This window comes from Protomyctophum bolini (assembly GCF_963924005.1).
Source record: "Protomyctophum bolini genome assembly, chromosome: 8".
NCBI classification, from domain to species: Eukaryota; Metazoa; Chordata; class Actinopteri; order Myctophiformes; family Myctophidae; genus Protomyctophum; species Protomyctophum bolini.
Genome location: NC_137869.1, coordinates 1,612,271 through 1,634,022, shown reverse-complemented (window position 1 = coordinate 1,634,022; position 21,752 = coordinate 1,612,271). Strand labels below are relative to the sequence as shown.

Here is a 21,752-nt window from a genome sequence, read left to right as displayed (position 1 = left end):
TGCAAGGCAGAGGCGTCCACCCCCCTGAGTCCAAGTTAGGCTAGACCGCATACCTAACTATGACTGTATGTATGTATGTATTTGGTTAAAATGGGTGGGGTTTAAAAAAAGGCAAAAGCTTGCTCTGGTGCACTGGCCTAAAAGTGGGTCCTTAAAAACTGCTAAAACGTCTGAAATGTATGTATGTAGGTGGGTATGTATGTATGTGTGTAGTATTTTAAAAGGGGGGGCTTTTTAGTAAAAAGCCCAGCCCATAAAACCTTCCTATATTTAAAACAAATGGTATGTATGTATGTATGTATGTATGTATGTATGTATTTGGTTAAAATGGGTGGGGTTTAAAAAAAGGCAAAAGCTTGCTCTGGTGCACTGGCCTAAAAGTGAGTCCTTAAAAACTGCTTCAACTTCTAAAATGTATGTATGTATTTAAAAAAATATCCCTGCCCGCAATACCTTAATATATTTAAAAATAAGTCCAAAATAGGGTTACCATGAGTGAAGGGCAAACTGCCTATTCACTGGGGACTATGCAAGGCAGAGGCGTCCACCCCCCTGAGTCCAAGTTGAGCTAGACCGCATATGTATGTATGTAAGGACATCATGGCCATCTCATGTTTGTGCTGCCTGTGCGGCTTGCATCTGTAGCAAAACAAATATCTTTCCAGTTTACAGTACATCGCCAATCTTTTTCGGGAAAACACCCAAAGTTGCTTCCATCTTACTCTTTTACGCCTTGCAGGCTTGCTGTGAAATACATATCAATAATTCAGAAAGGTCGCTGTCTGGGGGGAAAACCTCATAACTCAATTTTTGAGGTTTTTGATTTTCATTCCGTAAATCTGTGCTCAATGTTCTCCTATAGCGGTTTTATTGTCTGACTTCTGATTATTGTGCTTTTTTCTTCTTGTCATACAGTACATTTCCGTCCTTTCACTGTCCCTGTATTTTATCTGTATTCTAATGTTTAACCCATTCTGACCGGGAACCCGTTTTGGTGTCGGCATCATGTTATGCTTTAGCTATTGAAAAACAGCAGATCTACAAGCTCGTAGCGCGCCACCGAGTGGCGCGCTACGAGCTTGTAGGTCTGCTATTTTTGAAAAATCTAAGGAAAGACTGACATTTTTAGAATCTGATCTCAGGTCAGAATGGGTTAATCAGACCAGTGTGTGTTGTCCAGTGGAAACCTCGTATGAATCTGATCTCAGGTCAGAATGGGTTAAGATCTGCATGTTCAATATGATTGATTTTTCTTCAACCCTGTAAGACCCAGCGTTGCTTTTCGGTAACATTTTAATTTTAATTCATTACTTATTTTATTTGTTTTTTTTTGCGATAAGAGAGATGCGATAAGGGACCAGGGATGGAGATCGTTCATTTTGTATTGATAACCAGCACCTTATCGATCAGGCTTATCGAGCTCAATATCAGGCATTTTCTATCATTTTGTGGAATGAAGGCAGACAATACAGTCTGACCAGAACCAGTATCTGATCCTTTCGACTACACCCTTAAAGGGGTTTCTCACCTGTATGAGTCATCGTGCATTTGTAGATGACACATTTGACAAAAAAGACCTTTGTCACATTTCACAAGTTGAGAGCTTATTCAATTCACTTCACTTTATTAGCTGACTCAGGTCCATAGACAATGCACAAAGAAACAGACAGAACACGACAGGCAATGAAAAAGTCCGTAAAAGCGTGTAAAATAGTACAAAACACAGCCATTTCAACCGTAGTCTGGATGTACAGCGTGAACAGCTCATAGTGGGGTTTGAGAGAGCCACAACGACGCTGTTTTCAGAAACATCCAGGCGTTGCATGAACTTGAACATGAGAAGAGTATTCTCATTGCATCGTTGTATTTGCTCCAAAATGTTCATTTCTCAGGAAACCTAGCAATACTGCCTCATCAAGGTGACTATATATATATATATATATATATATATATATATATATATTGTGCAACGTGCAAACTTTGCATACTAGATTTCTTGTAAGATGACCACAGGTGGGCAGTATAAAGCAGTGTGCAATATGGCTAAAATAATGACATGCACTGTAGTTGAACAATGACTACATTTAAAGGCAGACGTGTTTGCTTGAGCATACAACTTACATTGTCCATAAATATCATCATAAGTCATCTGGTTTTCCGCAGGTATGAGTCCTCAAATGCATTTTTAGTTGATCCTTTCGACTACACCCTTTGCCACAAACTGTACATGTAAAGGGTTTTTCACCTGTATGAGTCATCATGTGCGATTTTAGATGAGTTTTTTTACTACAGCCTTTGCCACAGACTGTACAAGCATAGGGTTTCTCCCCTGTATGACTCCTCACGTGTAACTTTAGATCAGACATTCCACTAAAGCCTTTGCCACAAACTGTACATGTAAAAGGCTTTTCACCAGTATGAGTCATCATATGTGATTTTAGATTACTCGTGTTTGCACAGCATTTGCCACATAATGTACAAGAAAAGGGCTTTTCCCCTGTATGAGTCCTCATGTGTACATTGAGTTCACCCTTTTGACGACAACCTTTGCCACATACTGTACACATAAAGGGCTTTTCACCTGTATGAGTCATCATATGTGATTTTAGATGAGTTTTTTTACTACAGCCTTTGCCACAGACTGTACAAGCATAGGGTTTCTCCCCTGTATGACTCCTCACGTGTAACTTTAGATCAGACATTCCACTAAAGCCTTTGCCACAAACTGTACATGTAAAAGGCTTTTCGCCTGTATGAGTCATCATATGTAATTTTAGATTACTCGTGTTGGCACAGCATTTACCACATACTGTACAAGAAAAGGGCTTTTCTCCTGTATGAGTCCTCATGTGTCTATTGAGTTCACCCTTCTGACTACAGCCTTTTCCACATACTGTACACATAAAGGGCTTTTCACCTGTATGAGTCATCATGTGTGATTTTAAATGACTTTTTAGACTAAAGCATTTTCCACAAACTGTACAGGCATGGGGTTTCTCCCCTGTATGAGTCCTCATGTGTGTTGTCAGTTCATCCTTTCGACTACACCCTTTGCCACAAACTGTACATTTAAAGGGTTTTTCACCTGTATGAGTCCTTGTATGCTTCTTTAGATCACCCTGATTATTACAGCCCTTACCACAAACTGTACAAGTAAAGGGTTTCTCCCCTGTATGAGTCCTCGTGTGTCTTTTTAGTTCACTCTTTTGACTACAGCCTTTGCCACATACTGTACATGTAAAGGGCTTTTCACCTGTATGAGTCATCATGTGTGATTTTAGATGAGATTTTTGACTACAGCCTTTGCCACAAACTGTACAAACATAGGGTTTCTCCCCTGTATGACTCCTCATGTGTCTTTCTAGAAGAGCATTTCCAATAATACCTTTGCCACAAACTGTACATGTAAAAGGCTTTTCAACTGTATGAGTCATCATGTGTGTTTTGAGATTACTTGTGTTTGCACAGCCTTTACCACAGACTGTACACGTAAAGGGTTTTTCCTCAGTATGAGTCATCATGTGTCTTTCTAGTTGACACTTTTGACTACAGCCTTTGCCACAAACTGTACATGCAAAAGGCTTTTCACCTGTATGAGTCCTCATGTGTGTTTTTAGATGAATTGTGTTTATACAGCCTTTACCACATACTGTACAATAAAAGGGCTTATCTCGTGTACGAGTCATATGAGTCATCATGTGTCTCTCTAGATCTGACTTTTTAATACAGCCTTTTCCACATACTGTACATGTAAAGGGTCTTTCACCTGTATGACTCATCAGGTGTCTTTCTACACCCGACTTTTGACTAAAGGCTTTACCACAAACTGTACATGTAAAGGGTTTTTCACCTGTATGAGTCATCATGTGTATTTTTAGATGACTTATACGACTGAAACCTTTGCCACAAACTTTACAAGCATAGGGTTCTTCAGATTCAGAACAGTGTGACGAGAGGGGCAGGTCAAAATCCATTGGCTGTGACGGTACCCAGTGCTGTACATAAGCCTGTGTTTTCATGTGTTCAGCTGAGGTACTGGCTAGAGGCTCTGCCTCTGTGTCGTCGTCGTCATCATCGTCATCTTCTTCTTCACGGTCATCTGTGTCAGATTCAAAACAGCGTGAAGAGAGGGGCTGGTCGATCATTTTGGGGTGTGACGGTACCCAGGACTCTATGTAAGCTTGTGTTTTCATGTGTTCAACTGAGGTACTGGCTAGAGGCTCTGTCTCTGTGATTTCATCTTCTTCACTTTTCACTGCTAGAAATGTCAACATTGACCCACCAGCCTCTTCTGGTCCTAGTAGTAGCTCCTCTTGTTCCTCTTTAATCTGTGGAGGTTGTGGTTCATCCTGGACCAGACTGGAGCTCCTCTCCTCTTCAGGGGAAACCTCCTCTTTACACTCAGGGAGGTGCAGGAAGTCTAGAGGGAAAAAAGAAAACATGAAAGAAATATAATTAAAAGTTTGAAGTGTATTATTGTCCATGTAGTGTAGGGTTACTTCTGTTAAAATTAACACAACCGATGCCGCCAGCATCTTTCAAAATAAAGGCGTTAAAGTGTCAGCAGCTATGGCAGATTTTACTCTGAAAGGTCGCCCCTTCCGTTCCCCCCATAAAACTGGGAGGCAAAATCTTCCGTTCTTACCTCACGCTGGTCACGCTAAAGTCTCTTTAGAAGTGTTTATATTCCCAACGAGATGTGCATGCTGAAGTCAGAAATGAAGACAGAACATTGTCCTTTTCGTCCCAACCATGGAGAGCACCCTAGATTAGGAGTTACGCGCCATTCTTTTGGAGCCGTAAACAAGGAAGTGAATTGCAGCACGGATGCGCGAAACACAAGGAGTACGGTGAAGAAGGAAAGGCTAAAAATGATATATAAATATATATATATATATATATACAGTAAAATAGCCATAAGACGTGTATACACGTCCAAGGCCACCTGTGGTTTGATTAAAATGGACGTCTGTCTATACATGTCTTTAGCAAAAATGTGTCAAATGTACATTTGTTTTAAAAAACATAAGTTAATAATTAGAAAAACTCATCAACTCCATAAAACTCATTCACTGCCACCCGTGATTCAGTCTAATGTCCCTCACCGCTGCCTGTAACACCCGGGCATTTTATTTTGAAAGTCCCGAAATTCACCCCCAAATGAACCGGAAGCAAATTGCCTTATTATAACTAGTGTGGCGATCGTAACTTTAAAAGTCATCAGCAGCGTTAATATCGTAGCCGTGAGGGAGCGCAGAGTTTTTATGAGCCCCAACATCGACGTTCTGAATCAATAGAACCCCCTTCGGCAGGGAGCGCGATTGGGAAATAGGACTAGGACGGAAAGGATAGTAATGAGTTTTAATATAACCAGTAAGAGGGCGAGAAGCGGGCGAGGTCGCGCTGAAACTACAGGTCTGGGAAAGCCCAGGTATGGAACTTTTTTAAATTGACGTCTTTGGGCCGGGCAGGGCGTTGAATGTGTGCTAATTAGGAAGGCCAGGCGGGGCCTCAGGCCCGCCTGGTTAGGGCCGTGCCTTCATTTCTATTGATGACAAGGACAGCATCGATCGGGCTTATCGAGCCCACTATCAGGCGTTTTCAATTATTTTGTGGAAAGAACGCAGACAATACAGTCTGGAGAACAGAACCAGTATCTGATCCTTTCGACTACACCCTTTGCCTCCAAATGTTAAAGGGGTTTCTCACCTGTATGAGTCATTGTGCGTTTGTAGGTGACACATTTGACAAAAACCTTTGTCACATTTCACAAGTTGAGAGCTTATTCAATTCACTTTATTAGCTGACTCAGGTCCAAACACAATGTACAAATAAATATACATAACACGGCAGGCAATAACAAGTCAGTAAAAGGATGTAAAGTAGTACAAAACAGACATTTCAACCTTAGTCTGGATGTACAGCGTTAACAGCTCATAGTGGGGTTCGAGAGCCACAACGATGCGGTTTTCAGAACTTGAACATTGAAATTCTTAAAAGTGCTTTAAAATGATGCAATGAGAAGGAGTATTCTCATTGCCTCTCTGCTGTCGGGAATAAACCACCTAAATCCAAATCAGGAAATGAAGAAAACCTAGTTACATTTAGAAAACAAAGCAATACTACCTAATCAAGGTGTTGTGGCTGTATATTGTGCAACCTTTGCATACTAGATTTCCTATAAATGACCACAGATGGGCAGTATAAAGTAGTGTGCAATATGGCTAAAATAATGACATGCACTGTAGTTGAACAATGACTACATTTAAAGGCAGAAGCGTTTGCTTGAGCATACAACTTACATTGTCCATAAATATCATCATAAGTCATCTGGTATTCCGCAGGTATGAGTCCTCATATGCATTTTTAGTCGATCCTTTCGACTACACCCTTTGCCACAAACTGTACATGTAAAGGGTTTTTCACCTGTATGAGTCCTCATGTGTGTTGTCAGTTCATCCTTCCGACTACACCCTTTGCCACAAACTGTACATATAAAGGGCTTTTCACCTGTATGAGTCATCATATGTGATTTTAGATGAGCTTTTTTACTACAGCCTTTGCCACAGACTGTACAAGAATAGGGTTTCTTCTCCCCTGTATGACTCCTCACGTGTAACTTTAGATCAGACATTCCACTAAAGCCTTTGCCACAAACTGTACATGTAAAAGGCTTTTCGCCTGTATGAGTCATCATATGTAATTTTAGATTACTCGTGTTGGCACAGCATTTACCACATACTGTACAAGAAAAGGGCTTTTCTCCTGTATGAGTCCTCATGTGTCTATTGAGTTCACCCTTCTGACTACAGCCTTTTCCACATACTGTACACATAAAGGGCTTTTCACCTGTATGAGTCATCATGTGTGATTTTAAACGACTATTTAGACTAAAGCCTTTGCCACAAACTGTACAGGCATGGGGTTTCTCCCCTGTATGAGTCCTCATGTGTGTTGTCAGTTCATCCTTCCGACTACACCCTTTGCCACAAACTGTACATGTAAATGGTTTTTCACCTGTATGAGTCCTTATATGCTTCTTTAGATCACTCTGATTATTACAGCCCTTACCACAAACTGTACATGTAAAGGGTTTCTCCCCTGTATGAATCCTCATGTGTATATTGAGTTCACCCTTTTGACTACAGTCTTTGCCACATACTGTACACATAAAAGGCTTTTCACCTGTATGAGTCATCATATGTGATTTTAGATGAGTTTTTTTACTACAGCCTTTGCCACAGACTGTACAAGCATAGGGTTTCTCGCCTGTATGACTCCTCACGTGTAGCTTTAGATCAGACAATCCGCTAAAGCCTTTTCCACAAACTGTACATGTAAAAGGTTTTTCACCTGTATGAGTCATCATATGTAATTTGAGATTACTTGTGTTTGCACAGCATTTACCACATACTGGACAAGTAAATGGTTTCTCCCCTGTATGAGTCCTCATGTGTCTATTGAGTTCACCCTTTTGACTACAGCCTTTGCCACATACTGTACACATAAAAGGCTTTTCACCTGTATGAGTCATCATGTGTGATTTTAGATGAGATTTTTGACTACAGCCTTTGCCACAAACTGTACAAACATAGGGTTTCTCCCCTGTATGACTCCTCATGTGTCTTTCTAGAAGAGCATTTCCAATAATGCCTTTGCCACAAACTGTACATGTAAAAGGCTTTTCAACTGTATGAGTCATCATATGTGTTTTGAGATTACTTGTGTTTGCACAGCCTTTACCACAGACTGTACACGTAAAGGGTTTTTCCTCAGTATGAGTCATCATGTGTCTTTTTAGTTGACACTTTTGACTACAGCCTTTGCCACAAACTGTACATGTAAAAGGCTTTTCACCTGTATGAGTCCTCATGTGTGTTTTTAGATGAATTGTGTTTATACAGCCTTTACCACATACTGTACAATAAAAGGGCTTATCTCGTGTACGCGTAATATGTGTCATTATGTGTCTCCCTAGATCTGACTTTTGACTAAAGCCTTTTCCACAAAATGTACATTTAAAGGACTTTTCACTTGTATGAGTCATCATGTGTATTTTTAGATGACTTATACGACTGAAACCTTTGCCACAAACTGCACAAGCATAGGGTTCCTCAGATTCAGGACAGTGTAACGAGAGGGGCAGGTCAATATCAATTGGCTGTGACGGTACCCAGTGCTGTACATAAGCCTGTGTTTTCATGTGTTCAGCTGAGGTACTGGCTAGAGGCTCTGCCTCTGTGTCGTCGTCGTCATCATCATATTCTTCTTCACCGTCATCTGTGTCAGTTTCAGAACAGTGTGAAGAGATGAGCTGGTTGATATTTGGTTGTGATGGTAACCAGGACTCTATGTAAGCTTGTGTTTTCATGTGTTCAACTGAGGTACTGGCTAGAGGCTCTGTCGCTGTGTTTTCATCTTCTTCACTTTTCACTGCTAGAAATGTCAACATTGACCCACCAGTCTCTTCTGGTCCTAGTAGTAGCTCCTCTTGTTCCTCTTTAATCTGTGGAGGTTGTGGTTCATCCTGGACCAGACTGGAGCTCCTCTCCTCTTCAGGGGAAACCTCCTCTTTGCACTCAGGGAGGTGCAGGACGTCTAGAGGGGCGGAAATAAAACATGAAAGAAATATAATGAAATGTTGAAGTTTATTACTGTTCATGCAGTGCAGCGTTACTTGTTAAAAACAATATCCGTTAAAAATAAAAACCTGTTTTCGGGTCAGGTAGGGATTAAAATGTGTGTTAATTAGTAAGGCCAGGCGGGGCTTCGGGAAAGCCCAGTTAGGGCCTGGCATTAGTTTTCGGGCCTGTTGAGAACTCTAGATTTCGCCGGCTGCACCAATAACTTTGGGGCGTGTATAGTTTGAATGGGTATCAGTCATAAGGGAGACCTTGAAGAGGAAGGACGGGTGGGGGCGGATCAACATATGGAATGTTATAACAGGTCATCTCCATGTATGGAGATCTAAGGGTTTGAGATGGGATGTAGAGTTGCTGGCCGGCTCCATATATTACGCAGATGTAGATGCAGGGCTATCCAGGGTTTGATGAGGTCGTGATCTTCATATATGGAAGTGTGTCACGACGAGGCATGCCGGTCTAGGGATGGAGCTCGTTAATATTTTATTGATTACGAGCACCTTATCGATCAGGCTTATCGAGCCGGGTTCTTATCGAGCCCAACTATAGAGCACTTTCTATTATTGTCTGGAAAGAAGGCAGACAATAAATTCTGAACAGAACCAGTGTCTTTTACTAAGGGCCTTCAAATAAGAGTACTTTTCTAACAGACCGGAAGGCAATTGACCTTTTTACCAATACAAACATACGAGTAAGACGCGCAAACGCGGGAAGCGAACGCAGCTGGTACATATTTGGGTTTTGGACGTATAGCTGCTTTGGGGACTCCTTATATGGTTATGGCTGAGTCATGGTGACGTAACAGCGGGACAGACACTTGCATCAATCACAAACAAATCACTCAGCTCCATATATGGGCACAAAAGCGGGACAGACAGACACACACACAGACAGACAGACAGACATGATCTGCTAGGTCTCATAGTAAGTGCTCACAACGTTCGCAATTAAAGAAACTGTTGACTGGTTAAAGGACCACTTCACCACTTTGCAACCTATCTTCATATAATAGGTCCTCACTAATAATCATGAAAAAAATGGCGCAATTATTTTCTACTCTGTCTGTCTCATAGGAGGGCTGTAGGCAGTTCAGAAACCGTCTTCCAGTGACATCATCGATGGGGAATACAAGCTAATAAAAACTGCAGGCTTTCTAGTCCTGAAAAGTTGCAATGCGAAAATGGAAGCCATCGTTCCCACGATAATGAAAATCTAACCATTTTTGTAAAAAAATCCCACAGCCCTCCTATGAGACACAGACCGAGTAGAAAAACATCGTGCCATTTTATCATGATTAGTAGTGAGGACCTGTTATATGAAGATAGGTTGAAAAGTGGTGAAGTGGTCCTTTAACACCCTGAATGCCCGGGGGCATTTAGGACCATTAAATCAGAGCGCCAAGCAATTTGCCGCAACGGAGCACATTTCGCGACGCACCAGGCGCCATCTTGGATGTAGCTGAAGTAGCTAGATGTGGACCAGCGACGGGACCGCGGTGATGGGCCATCAAAAACATCATCTTTGATTAGAATTAGGGATGCCAATCGACTCATATTTGGCAAATCGAAAAAGTCGAGGCCGCGATCGATTTTTTCCTATTTTCTTTTTCATTATTCTTTTTTATTTATTTTCTGTTGTTGCTGCGCAGCAGTTGAGGAGAACGCAACTGTGCATTCCTTTAAGCAACACAACGTCTGCATCTATTATGTTTAGAATTTGCATCAATGAACAAAGCCCAATAACAATAATGCTATCCTATGTCCCGACTCTCAAGTGTCTGCAGCCTGTCACGAGTCCCGTAATGAGCTGATACGGCACGCACGTTGTTCCGTATTTTAATGTCGGTCGGGGAATAAATACAGTATGAATGACGGCAGGATTTATTTGACAACTCTGTCCTGCTTTCTTCTTCACAACAAGAAGAGAAGCGCGCTCACAGCTCAGAACAGAGCAGACCTGTGGCGGTCAATTTACTTTACGGCATGTGTGAGAGTTGCCAATTTGTGAGATAAATAAGTATTCAGGTCTATGAAAACAAGCCAAAAAGAATGGACCAATGGGCTATCTGAAAATAGCCGATCTACAAGCTCAGCAGCTGTTTTCAAAACAATCATGGAATTATTATTATTTTCTTTTATATAATGTGGAATATTCTTTGAAACATTTTACCAACAACACAAATCTTGTATGGGGGTTCCTGGTCTAGATCTAGGTGGTAGTTGGACACATATGGAGCCAATAATAATATATTATTATTATTATTATTATTAAATATGGAGCCAGGTCCTTGACATGAAAACATGTGGGAATCACTGGTTTAAACAATATGAAACGAGCCCAAATAAGCAACTACACTTTAGAAACAAGGCTAAGGCTAAGCCCAAATAAACAACTACACAAGCCCCCAAAAAAACGCAACCTGCAAGTTGTAGTTGCAGGCTGCAACTACAATCTTTTACAAACAACTTTACAGAAAAGCAATCCCAAAGTCACTTATAATAAACTCTGTCTGTGAGTGTGACCAATGAGATGTGAACCTGGGGTCTGGGAAGCTCAGGCTGCAGCCATTGGCTCATGACACGAGCACACGACCAATGGGACAGAGCATTCAGTGTTGCTAAGATACAACCCCCCCCCCCCCTTTAACCCCACAACCTTGGACGATGGGGTCTATTCCGCAGCGCTCAGTAGTAGAAAACATTTGAAACAGCAACGTTTATAATGTTTTATAATAAGCCATTACAAAAAAAATCAAGTCAATTTTCGACTTTTTTCAACATCCCTAATTAGAATTGAACGGATTGAATTAGATCAAGAGTTAATCACGTTTTAAGATTTTCGGTCTCATCCACAAAAATGGGGGGAGGGGGGGGGGGGAACATTTTGGATGACGTCCCAACCGGAAAATGACATGGAATGTTACCCCACAGGCACTCCCAGGCTGTGGAGCGCTGCACTCGGCTACGATATCAATAAAGTTCCATCCTGTGATTAATCTCCGTCCTGAGCGTTAATATTTGACAGGACGGAAACCTCCGTTTATGCCGCTCAGGGTGTTAACCCATTCTGACCTGAGATCAGATTCATACGAGGTTTCCACGGGACACACACTGGTCTGATTAACCCATTCTGACCTGAGATCAGATTCTAAAAAATGTCAGTCGTTCTTCGATTTTTCTAAAATAGCAGACCTACAAGCTCGTAGCGCGCCACTCGGTGGCGCGCTATGAGCTTGTAGATCTGCTATTTTTCAATAGCTAAAGCATAACATGATGCCAACACCAAAATGGGTGCCCGGTCAGAATGGGTTAATATGTGTACCGTCATTTTGTGTACCCGGACGGCGCTGGTTGGCAGGTATCAATACACTTTTAGACCGACATGTTTGTGCCAGCGTGGGTCATTACATTTATTTCTTGATCACCGCTTGTATTGATTGTTTAAACATGACGTCATGGGCCGCAATGCTCCATAACAGGCTTCATAAGCCCAAAGCTTATTGATAACGGGTACTCAATAAGTTTATTCGTTTTTTTCCCCGGGTATCCATTATCGAGCTCCATCCCTTTGACGGACCGTCGCAAGGCGTAACGGACTGACGGCCATATATGGTGGCATGACGGACTGACAGGTTTTCATAGTGATCTGCGACCTACGGAAATATAATAATAATAATAATAACTAGAAAAGGTGCAATTCTTGGAGAATTCAAGTAGTTGCACCGCTGGGGCATGAGGAATTCCGCTGGGAAGAAATACCGGCGAAGGCCGAGGTGTGACTTGTGATTCGAATTCGGTGCCGATTGAATGTTGCAATCGTTACGTATGGCGTTGATTTTAAGAAATAGGCCCCTTGCTACTAAATAGGCCACTCCCACATATGTTGCAAGACAATGACATTGTCATGTCACTTCTATTTTATTTCACTTTGAAGACTAATGATCCCCCTGAAAATCATAATTTTGCATAATTTATATATAATCATTGCTATTTCAGTGCTCTGGCCCCAATAATCAGGAAACGGCATCAAAACCAAACCATTGAATCTGTATAGATCAGTGTTGTTTTCGTCGACTAAAACTAAGACGAAGAATGTTCGTCGACTGCCTATTTTCACTGGCAAAAACAAATGGAATCTAAATGAAAACTAAGCTATGGTGACTAAAACTAAGACTAAATATATACTGACAATTTCGCCGACAAATAAAAACTAGACTAAAATGTTAGGAAGGGACTAGTGGACAAGAGATCCAGTATAAGTCATTTTACACTTGGTTGCATGCTGAAAATAGCCAATCTACAAGCTTGTAGATCGGCTATTTTCAGCAAGTGTAAAAACACTCATTACGAGGGCATCAAGACCCGCCAAAATACATTTTAGTCGACTAAATCAAGACTGACACTAAGACATTCCAGGTGACTAAAACTAAATGAAGTTTCAGCGCAAAGACTATGACTAAACTACAATAGAAATGTGCAGCCAAAAACGACTGGTATAGATACCCACGTGCACGCACACAGACCTGCCACCTGCAAAGCAAATAGATATATCAAGATATAGATACCGGAAGTCTTTTATTTTACCTCTCATTCGGTTCTCATTCATTGACGAACTGTCAGTCTGGCAGGAGACTGCCGGGGTCTGGCTATCCATATTGACAGTCGATGTGCGGTGGCCTCGCGTCCTGTTGGGAGAGCAGGACAGGAACAAAGAAAACATGTCAAACCCAACCTTGACATCAGATTATTCACAGTAGGGACCATCCATGCCAGCAGTGTTGCCAGGTCTGCTTACTATAAGTCTGCTTATTATAAGTGGCTTTGGGCAAATGCAACTACACTCGTTTTCCAAAGTGCAGTAGTTGCTTTTTTGAGAAGGAGAAGTAGTGCGCACACTTTTTGTAGCTCCCACAGGAAATTTATTTATTGGGTGAGGATCAGAAGACGCATAAGGGGTCGAAACGTTGTCATCCTAAAGGCCTATTCATAGTCTGGATTTTCGGTGGTGAGCTGACCACCGCTCCGGTGGTGAGCTGACCACCACCGAAGCTGAAATAACGTTGTGTGGTGGTGAGTAAAAACAGAGAGAAAAGGGCTGGAGCGGTGGCGGTGGTTTGCTCTTCACCGCGGCTCAGTGACGTCATGTTGTAGTTCGGTGGTCACCTCAGTGACGTCATGTTGTAGTTCGGTGGTCACCTCAGTGACGTCATGTTGTAGTTCGGTGGTCACCCCACCACCGAAAATATAGACTATGTATGAGGCTCTTTAATTACCCAATAAATACATTTCCTGTGGGAGCTACAAAAAGTATGCGGACTACTTCTCCTTCTTCTGTACGTATCTTTTTGTTCATCACCTAAACGTTTTTTTTGTAGCTGTGCGTACTTTTATCTGGATATAGTTGCTTATTTGGACTTGCTTCCTAACTAGTAGTTCTCAAACATTTTCATAACCCCATGTCAAGGAGACAAGGACTCCCGAACGAATATGCATTTATGGAACCCCTCCTTACCAGATTAGTGTTGTTAAAAAATAACAAATGTCACCTTTTCTCTCCCCCCCACCCCCCCCCCCCCACAATTTTGGCAACATTGGTAAATAAAATGGTATATGATGCATTTACATAGCGCCTTTATCCGCTTTACATAGATTGGTGTTCACCATAGAGTATTAACAGTGCCGGAGATTAACTGTTCACAGACGGACGGACACACAGACGGACGGAGTGCAAAACATACTCTCTCCCCATGCCTTCGGCCTGGTGGAGACAATGAAACATACTCTCTCCCCGTGCCTTCGGCCTGGTGGAGACAACGAAACATACTCTCTCCCCATGCCTTCGGCCCGGTGGAGACAATAAAACATACTCTCTCCCCGTGCCTTCGGCCCGGTGGAGACAACAAAACATACTCTCTCCCCGTGCCTTCGGCCTGGTGGAGACAACAAAACATACTCTCTCCCCGTGCCTTCGGCCTGGTGGAGACAACAAAACATACTCTCTCCCCGTGCCTTCGGCCTGGTGGAGACAACAAAACATACTCTCTCCCCGTGCCTTCGGCCAGGTGGAGACAATAAAACATACTCTCTCCCCGTGCCTTCGGCCTGGTGGAGACAACAAAACATACTCTCTCCCCGTGCCTTCGGCCTGGTGGAGACAACAAAACATACTCTCTCCCCGTGCCTTCGGCCTGGTGGAGACAACAAAACATACTCTCTCCCCGTGCCTTCGGCCTGGTGGAGACAACAAAACATACTCTCTCCCCGTGCCTTCGGCCTGGTGGAGACAACAAAACATACTCTCTCCCCGTGCCTTCGGCCTGGTGGAGACAACAAAACATACTCTCTCCCCGTGCCTTCGGCCTGGTGGAGACAACAAAACATACTCTCTCCCCGTGCCTTCGGCCTGGTGGAGACAACAAAACATACTCTCTCCCCGTGCCTTCGGCCTGGTGGAGACAACAAAACATACTCTCTCCCCATGCCTTCGGCCTGGTGGAGACAACTAAACATACTCTCTCCCCATGCCTTCGGCCTGGTGGAGACAACTAAACATACTCTCTCCCCATGCCTTCGGCCTGGTGGAGAAAACTAAACATACTCTCTCCCCGTGCCTTCGGCCTGGTGGAGACAACTAAACATACTCTCTCCCCGTGCCTTCGGCCTGGTGGAGACAACTAAACATACTCTCTCCCCATGCCTTCGGCCTGGTGGAGACAACAAAACATACTCTCTCCCCGTGCCTTCGGCCTGGTGGAGACAACAAAACATACTCTCTCCCGAGTCCCCGTGCCTTCGGCCTGGTGGAGACAATAAAACATACTCTCTCCCCGTGCCTTGGGCCTGGTGGAGACAATAAAACATAACTCTCTCCCCGTGCCTTCGGCCTGGTGGAGACAATAAAACATACTCTCTCCCCATGCCTTCGGCCTGGTGGAGACAATGAAACATACTCTCTGCCCGTGCCTTCGGCCTGGTGGAGACAATAAAACATACTCTCTCCCCGTGCCTTCGGCCTGGTGGAGACAATAAAACATACTATCTCCCCGTGCCTTCGGCCTGGTGGAGACAATAAAACATACTATCTCCCCGTGCCTTCGGCCTGGTGGAGACAATAAAACATACTCTCTCCCCATGCCTTCGGCCGGGTGGAGACAATAAAACATACTCTCTCCCCATGCCTTCGGCCTGGTGGAGACAATATAACATACCCTCTCCCCGTGCCTTCGGCCTGGTGGAGACAATAAAACATACTCTCTCCCCGTGCCTTCGGCCTGGCGGAGACAATAAAACATACCCTCTCCCCATGCCTTCGGCCTGGTGGAGACAATAAAACATACTCTCTCCCCATGCCTTGGGCCTGGTGGAGACAATAAAACATACTCTCTCCCCGTGCCTTGGGCCTGGTGGAGACAATAAAACATACTCTCTCCCCATGCCTTTGGCCTGGTGGAGACAATAAAACATACCCTCTCCCCATGCCTTGGGCCTGGTGGAGACAATAAAACATACTCTCTCTCTCCATGCCTTTGGCCTGGTGGAGACAATGATCAGAATCGGATCGGGAGCAAATAATCGTGACCGGGAAGCCAGAAGCCCAAATAAGCAGAAATCAGAAAGAAAGCAGAAATAAGCCCAAACTATATAAAGCCGGAAACTAAAAAACAGGAAACTATGAAAATGCCTATTAAGCTATGTTACAGGAAAAAACAGTCCAAAGTGCGTGCGCGTGCACACACACACACACACACACACACACACACACACACACACACACACACACACACACACACACACACAACTTTTCCAGAATATTTAACCCAATTTCCAGGCCTATATAACAATCACTCAGCACAAAAATGTGTATCTTAGTCCTATATGTGTAATGCCCAAAGACAGGCAGTGTTACTGTGTAGCAACAACAACGCATATAATATAAAATACCATAATTCTATTCCAAATGTTGTGCCAAATGTTTTGCTACACCACCTATCCTAGGACATAGGACCACGACTACAGAAGTGTCTATTTGTACGTCTCTAAATGTTTTGATGAATTGAACAAGGTGGACCCTCTTGTAAACAAGTGTAATGCTTAATTCGTCCACTCACAGTTAACAGTCTTTGTATTGAGTTTGTGCTTGAAATGTACTGTAATTCTGCAAACTGTTAATAAATATTTCAATCAATCAATTAACAAAATCAATAGGCAAAAACAATGCATAATTATCCAACAATTTTCCAGGGCGCCCATGATATATTCTAAACCTTGAAAAGGACTAGAAAATGTTTGTCTTTTTTAATATATATTTCTAGTTATTTCATGGCCGTAAATAGCTGATCTACAAGCTCACAGTGTGTCTCGTTGTGAGCTTGTAGTTGTAGATCAGCTATTCGGCTCACGTTCCAACGTCACAACTATTTGGGGGACGGGACTCCCTGTACGTTAACTCTGGGTTTACTGTTTATTAGGAGAGGGTTTTCAGTCGCTCTTCGTTTCTCGTCCTGTTTCACCGCGATTAGCCTCGATTCCCAGGCTTTCATTTCGTCTACACCGCCATAAAAAAAACTATGTGTGTTACTGTGTTCCGTCCGCAGCAAGAGGTACACCAATACGACGTCCGGTCTTCAGGATAAGAGCACAAGTTTACCATCTGTAGCTCTTTAGAAATACATTTTACTTTTGGATACGATACTGTGAAAACCCCCCGTCCCGTCCCGTCACTGTTTCTGGAAGGTAAACAGACAGTTTCTCCCGATAACTTTCCGCGGAACCTCTTCTCCGAGCTAACAGAGGCTAAAACGGGGCTGTTGATTCACTACCAGGCCGAGGCCTGAAAGGCTAGCGACTAAGCAAGGCGACGTTAGCATGAACATAGCCCGATGCTAGCGCACTGGACTAATGTCGTACAAACACAATGATAGTGTTTACAGACTAGTATGGAGCAAAGACGCTTACCTGAAAGACTACATCATGCAAACATATTCCAAAGAAGAAAGTTCGGTGACGTATTATCAAAGTAATAATTATACAGTAGCAGTGTTCGCTCGGTTTAGGACGTAGGCTGTAGCTCTGTCTCTGTCACAATGAATGCTGAGACAAAGGGGGGAAGGCAGGGTGGTTGACCAGTGTACGGTGAGATAGGGTAAGCTAGCTAGTATAAGACTTCCGGTATCCGCGCTCTTCAGAATAAAATAATCCGCTAAGGTAAATAAAAACGATTAATTTGCACAATACATTAAGTAATAAACGAAAATGAAATGGGTTTCTGTGTATTTTATTAACATTTATAACATTAACAATGATCCTAAATATCGATATGCTGTTCACGGGAGTGCACATAGCCTTGTAGGTTTGAGAGTGGAACTCAATCCATGAAGTCTAAATATATCTGCGTATGTCAATATGTTCCAATACTGCTTCATCAATTTTCTAAAAATGTACCCATTTGTCCACTTCTATGACCTGTCTGTATGAAAAGTTTCTCTGCACATATTCTTATCGAGCCTATAGACGTATACCTTCATAGCAAACTTGAATTTAATTGTCCTCTTTCCACCAACAGATGGCATCGTAGGACTGTTAAAGAGAACAACAGGAGACTGTGGTATTAGAACCACAGATGGACTTTAGTCTACCATCACAAAAAATGTTTTTTTATAAATGTGATAAATGTCTCTAGTCTACACTCATATTTGCATAATTTCTCTCTCCTCCCATCTCATTAGCAGACACTGTGTGTGTGTGTGTGTGTGTGTGTGTGTGTGTGTGTGTGTGTGTGTGTGTGTGTGTGTGTGTGTGTGTGTGTGTGTGCGTGCGTGCGTGCGTGCGTGCGTGCGTGCGTGCGTGTTAACATTTGTTAACATTGGTGTTTGTCTTCGTTGCAGGGGTCACCAACATGTCTTCGTTGCAGGGGTCACCAACATGTCTTCGTTGCAGGGGTCACCAACATGTCTTCGTTGCAGGGGTCACCAACATGTCTTCGTTGCAGGGGTCACCAACATGTCTTCGTTGCAGGGGTCACCAACATGTCTTCGTTGCAGGGGTCACCAACATGTCTTCGTTGCAGGGGTCACCAACATGTCTTCGTTGCAGGGGTCACCAACATGTCTTCGTTGCAGGGGTCACCAACATGTCTTCGTTGCAGGGGTCACCAACATGTCTTCGTTGCAGGGGTCACCAACATGTCTTCGTTGCAGGGGTCACCAACATGTCTTCGTTGCAGGGGTCACCAACATGTCTTCGTTGCAGGGGTCACCAACATGTCTTCGTTGCAGGGGTCACCAACATGTCTTCGTTGCAGGGGTCACCCGGGTCACCAACATGTCTTCGTTGCAGGGGTCACCAACATGTCTTCGTTGCAGGGAACACATTCCAAGGCAGACATAAGTTTAAAGCTACAGCATAAAACCTAAACTGAGGGCAATTTGCAACTGAGAGCGCCATGAAGCCCCCTCTGGCACCCCCATGGCGCCAGGCCCCCTCTCTGGCACGGCGCCATGAGGCCACATTTTTCTGTAATGAAAGACAGCTGACTGAACATATAATATTGGCCAATATGTAAAATATGTAAATATTACATATAATGGTATTGAATGGAAAGTGGGCCATTTGTAACATGTTACAAATGGCCCGCTTTTGCAAGTTGTTCTTTGGCGTTGCTTACAGACCAGAATTAACGTGAATTCCGTCTAAACACGATGCAAACTAATGAAGAACATGAGCATGAAGACATCCATGTGGATCTTTATTCACCAACATCAAAGGAAAAAAAAAAGTTACGCTTTCTGAGAAAAGTCAGTTTTTCGCAATAACTCCCCGTAGGATGAAGGTAAACACTTCAAACTCCCTGGGCACGTAGAGTAGGCTACGTTGCTGTAGCCTACACATACTGACGCGATGGCGTCATGATGGCGTTGACCAATCAAGAGATAACGTTCATGTTACAACGTTCAAGACAGTTGTGTTACATGATCAGGTTTTGCACCCAACATCAGGTGTAGGCTGAAGCCAAAGCTTATTATGCCTACCCTTTTTTAAGAGTAACATCAGTTACTGACAAAACAAAAACAAAGTAAAAATATAGCTGCAAGCTATATTTGGCGGGACCAAGATAGAAGACAATATGCAATGAGAACAATATAACAAATCAAATGCAGCTTGCGGAGTCAGTTCAGTCAGTCAACCTCAAGGGAGGTCTTGCCATGCTCAAAGGCCCTTACTATGCTCAAGGGGTTAACATGCTGCATTACTATGTGGGAGTATACGTGTGTACAAGTCTCACACGTCATTCGCCGATGTGGCAGTCAGCTGACTAATTGGGCGGGCTACTTAAGCTCACTAGACTCCAAGCTCTTCCTGCCTTCCTCTGCTCATGGTTCCCGGTTGTATGTGATGTTTTCTCCCACCACCACCCCAGCACCACCGGTGGGCTCTGCTATCTATGCTCCCCACGGGGGGGGGGGGGGGGTGTTATTGTATATCTATCTCCCTGCTCTTATGTTTTATGTTGTTGCTAATCATGCCGAGCAGGGAGAAATCCAGCAGAGCCGAGCGCCAAATGTCAAATATCATATGCACACTCATTACTCATGCTGCAATAAATATTGTTTAATCTATTCGTGAGTTGTCTGACTGACGAGCTGAGTTGTCGGTACTCGGATTTGAACACACAACCTTGTGGTCCGAAGGCAAGAGCTCTACTGACTGAGCTACACAGAGACAATCAGTTACTGCATTTTAAACAGTAACATTATTCAGTGTCCTGGTTTTGGGGATGTCTTTATCCTAAGAGGTGCAAAATCAGTATCCTCATTTAAAACTCTCCTGAAAACCCAACTTTATGTTAAAGCCTTTTCTTAACGGTCATTAGTGTATTATTATATTATGTTTTGTATTTTTATGCCTGCTATTGCATGGATTGATCTTTTGTTGTTCTCTTTTGATGTAAAGCACTTTGTGACTTTGTCTAGAAATGTGCTAAATAAATAAATTATCATTATCATTACTACAGTGTGTTTCGCTGTACATCTTTTCATGTACAAACTTCTCTTCAACTGGGATTTCAGATTGTGTGTAGAACGTTTCATGGAAATTGCTAAAAAAAAAAAAAAACAGGCCGAAAATTAAGGCCTTTAAGCGTTTTTTTAAGCTGCTCAAAGTGGAGGAAAATCCGAGGGCAAAGTTCCAGATGTGTTCCCCATGAGTCAAGGAACATGTGGAAACAAGTGCCATGGATTTTGACCAAACGAGGCAAGATTTATGCCTGTTCAAAGGTTTCATTTTCAAAAAAAATAATAATTTAATAGCCTTTCAGTGCTATTTATTTGGCATGACCCTCTACCATACTGTAAAGTGTCATAAGCAATTGACGCTGCATGTACAGTAGCCTAGGTATTAGGGGCAGAAGAAGACGTTTCACAAAACAAAGCAATTTTCATTGGCTTATAAAAACTAGGCCTATAGGTCGTATATGAGTGTAGGCGTTTTTGTGCATTTTCATCAAAGATCCTGGGAGGAGATACATTTTAACTGTTTTTCATATAATTCAAAATGGTGGCTGATCTTAAAGGTCAGAGGTCAAAAGTCAGAAGACGAAGGTTGTTCGGCATGAGGAGACACATATGTGTATCGAAGTGTCATTGCCAACGGTTCATGAGCTATGCACGTGCAAAGTTTGCATTTTCAATTGAGTTCTATATAGCGCCACCATTTGGCCGTTGGTCATGGGCTTCAGGTATGAGTCCTCATATGCACTTTTAGTTGATCCTTTCGACTACACCCTTTGCCACAAACTGTACATGTAAAGGGTTTTTCACCTGTATGAGTCATCATGTGTCTTTTTAGTTGACACTTTTGACTACAGCCTTTGCCACAAACTGTACATGTAAAAGGCTTTTCAACTGTATGAGTAATCATATGTGCTTTGAGATTACTTGTGTTTGCAGAGCCTTTACCACAGACTGTACACGTAAAGGGTTTTTCCTCAGTATGAGTCATCATGTGTCTTTTTAGTTGACACTTTTGACTACAGCCTTTGCCACAAACTGTACATGCAAAAGGCTTTTCACCTGTATGAGTCCTCATGTGTGTTTTTAGATGAATTGTGTTTATA

At 42.8% G+C, this 21,752-nt stretch overlaps 2 protein-coding genes across 2 annotated transcripts in view; both read right to left on the bottom strand.

Annotated features, from left to right (window-relative positions):
* LOC308319530 (uncharacterized protein) overlaps positions 1-17,713 on the bottom strand; it is a gene marked incomplete at its 3' end in the record, with an annotated part of 46,333 nt that extends 28,620 nt beyond the window's left edge. The window contains exons 1-4 of the mRNA XM_080769635.1: positions 17,597-17,713; positions 13,226-13,326; positions 8,461-8,598; positions 4,283-4,420 (exon numbers count right to left, since the gene is read on the bottom strand). Coding sequence (XP_080625761.1) covers positions 4,283-4,420; positions 8,461-8,598; positions 13,226-13,295 — 346 coding nt within the window. The 5' untranslated portion in view covers positions 13,296-13,326; positions 17,597-17,713. The remainder of the gene's footprint in view (positions 1-4,282; positions 4,421-8,460; positions 8,599-13,225; positions 13,327-17,596) is intronic.
* A 2,624-nt stretch (positions 17,714-20,337) lies between these two features.
* The window catches only part of LOC308319529 (uncharacterized protein), a gene marked incomplete at its 3' end in the record, with an annotated part of 40,124 nt that continues 38,709 nt past the window's right edge, over positions 20,338-21,752 (bottom strand). Inside the window, exon 9 of the mRNA XM_080769634.1 lies at positions 20,338-20,349. Coding sequence (XP_080625760.1) covers positions 20,338-20,349 — 12 coding nt within the window. The remainder of the gene's footprint in view (positions 20,350-21,752) is intronic.